This window comes from Octopus bimaculoides, chromosome 9, assembly GCF_001194135.2.
Source record: "Octopus bimaculoides isolate UCB-OBI-ISO-001 chromosome 9, ASM119413v2, whole genome shotgun sequence".
Classification (NCBI taxonomy): domain Eukaryota; kingdom Metazoa; phylum Mollusca; class Cephalopoda; order Octopoda; family Octopodidae; genus Octopus; species Octopus bimaculoides.
The window spans coordinates 17938306-17941035 of NC_068989.1; the positions used below are offsets into that span (position 1 = coordinate 17938306).

At 31.8% G+C, this 2730-nt stretch overlaps 1 protein-coding gene across 2 annotated transcripts in view; it reads right to left on the reverse strand.

Annotated features, from left to right (window-relative positions):
* Positions 1-100: 100 nt before the first annotated feature.
* Positions 101-2730, reverse strand: part of LOC106881758 (collagen alpha-1(XIV) chain) — a 33169-nt gene continuing 30539 nt past the window's right edge. For both annotated transcript variants that reach the window (XM_014932249.2, XM_052970461.1), the window contains one exon: positions 101-2399. In XM_014932249.2, the coding sequence (XP_014787735.1) occupies positions 1807-2399 (593 nt within the window). In that variant the 3' untranslated portion in view covers positions 101-1806. The remainder of the gene's footprint in view (positions 2400-2730) is intronic.

Genomic DNA, 2730 nt, shown 5'->3' on the forward strand with positions numbered 1-2730 from the left:
TACATCTCTCATATATTCCACAGATACATGTACATTAAAAGTTTTTATTTGTATTCCATAATGATAAATACCTATATAATCAAGACGAGAACTATTTATTATTCTTTTTCGCATTTTATTATCAAATTGGTATCAAATATAAATTACAGAAAATACTAGTTTACTCGAAATTGTTTTACAAAATGAATGGGATTTGGAGTAAAATTAGTAAGTTTTTATTGGTACTTTTGTATTGTTTAGTTCAGTCTCTTTTCACCATCCCTCGTCTCAGTCCTCAATCTATCACAAATGGTGGGGAAAAAAAACACCGTTTCTCCAACTAACTTTCCAGAAGCTGACAAAAGGTATTTGCTAATGAAAAAACGATCTGAAGTAACTCATGATAAAATATTTCTGGTTATATATTTTTTTTAAATTTCAACAATAAATTTGTGAATTTTAACGTCTGTACTGCATATATTAACAAATCGTTTTTCATTGTTGTTCATATTTCTTTCTTTTTCTCTTTCATTTTCCTTTGAACATTTTATATTGGACACCTGGGTGAAATGATTTCTTTCAGAAGAACGTCACCTCGGTCAGGAAAAAGATAACAAACATCCAAACCACAATTTAAGCGTTGGCAACAGAATCTTCCAGCTTCAACCACTTATTGTTTTCCTTTGATTGGTATTATCATTATAGGAAAATGTGCTGATATTTCTCTCTCAAGAAAATTCAGTCGAATTCTAAACAAAAAAAGGAATATTCGAAGATTTCCATACAAAACTTCCACACTGTTTAGATTACGCTAACACTTTTCAATTAAAAATATTCTCTTTACCATCATTAGTACTGATTTTTAACTGCGGCACAAAGTCACAATTTTCTGTGGAGAGGGGACAATGGATTAAAAACATACTTGACTTGTATGTATTTTATTGACTTCGGAAGGATGAAATGCAAAGCCGACTTCAGCGAGTTCGAACACAAAGCGTAAAAGAACACAACAGAATACCCTCTACCTGAAAGTATTTTGTCAGATTCTTTAAGCATTGCGGCATTCAACTGCAGATTCCATAGTTAATGTTACAATCCTAAATTCCAGTCAAAACTAAAAGGTTAACAATAATATGTAAGATATTGTGATGGTAGTACAATGATAAATTAGTTATTATTAACTTCCTTATTCCTTGTTAAAACTTTATGAATATACCTTCCTGTCACGAATGAATGGTAATTTAAATCACAGAAGTGTTATAGTATATTTGTTATCTCTTCAATATTCACCACTTTCTTTCCAGAAAATATGAGAGAAAAAAAAAACAGAACAGAAAAATAATGTTTGAGTTCTTCTGTTGCAATATCGCGGAATGTAATAGTAGTTGTATTGACTTTTGAATACTTTCACCTTTTGCAGCATTCATTTTTAGTTTATCAATGTAAATCACACATCGTGATTAAATGTATTTTAAAATAAGATACACTTCAGCGATGTTTTTTTGGATTTGGGGTTGGAGAATAAATAATCAATAAGTTTGCTACAAACTCTTAAAAGAATGTCAACACTTTTTCAGTTACTACTCCATCTAGACAATCTCTTTTTGTATTTCTGACAAACGTTTCAGTGAAATTGGGTGCTAAATATTTTCAGACTTTTCAAACCCTTAAACGAATTTAGTATCAAATATTGAAAACTTTCACTCAAGTTTCACTTCGGTTTCTTATAAACATAATAACTGCGAAAGCTATCTAAATTTATGGAACTGTCACGTTTGTGTGTGAAATCAAATACCTTATTGTACTTAAAATTTAAAGTATTTTCTCTTAATCCCATTCTCCTACTCTTGTTATGGAAAGTGTGCAAACTTTTTGAGAGAGTTTTGTTTTAATCGTTGTTAGAGCATCGTAGCTGTCAACCTGGAAGACAAATTGACGTTCACTTGCAATATTATTTAGTTCTATTGGGTCAACACGGCGACCGACACCGATTGCAAATACTATTGCTTTTGTATCATGTAGTTTTTTTGCTTGGTTTACAGTTTCTGTTGGTATAGTTGATTTGCCATCTGTTACAACAATAACAATGTGTGAAGCTTTAATTCTACCGCCGTATCGAGGTGAGAAGCTGTGTTCTCTTATCATTCGTAATCCGTCGGCTGTGTACGTGTCTCCATACATTCGATCGATATGTTTAATGGCGCTCAATACTGCCGTTTTACTCAAATGGTCTCGCAGCCAAAATTGTGTCTTTGGTCGAGAACTAAATGTCACCACGCTTATTTGTGATTTCTTTGGACCAATAGTGATATCTTTCACAAAATCAGACAAGAATGTGAGTTGTTTTTGATAATCGTTGTCCCATATACTGGTGGAATCGTCCAACAGAAATACAATGTCGGCAGGCCAAATATCACAGACTGTAAAATAAGAAAAAATATTGTTTAAAGATAATTACATTCATAACAAAAGTAGTTTCAATTACAAATATATTTGCTTAAATTATGCGTATATTTGTATGTATTAACATACACACACGCAGGCACACACACATATGCTCCATCTACTCCGCCGTTTCTCATTGTGTTTAACGTTTTTTTGTGATGTCCTGTACCCATATATGCTTGTATCTATACATATAGATGTCGGTATGTACATGTATGTATGGATATATGCATATAATTATATATTATTTATGTTATTATATGATCGAACGCCACGCATTGCTTCCAAGTAAGTTTTATCTTTTAT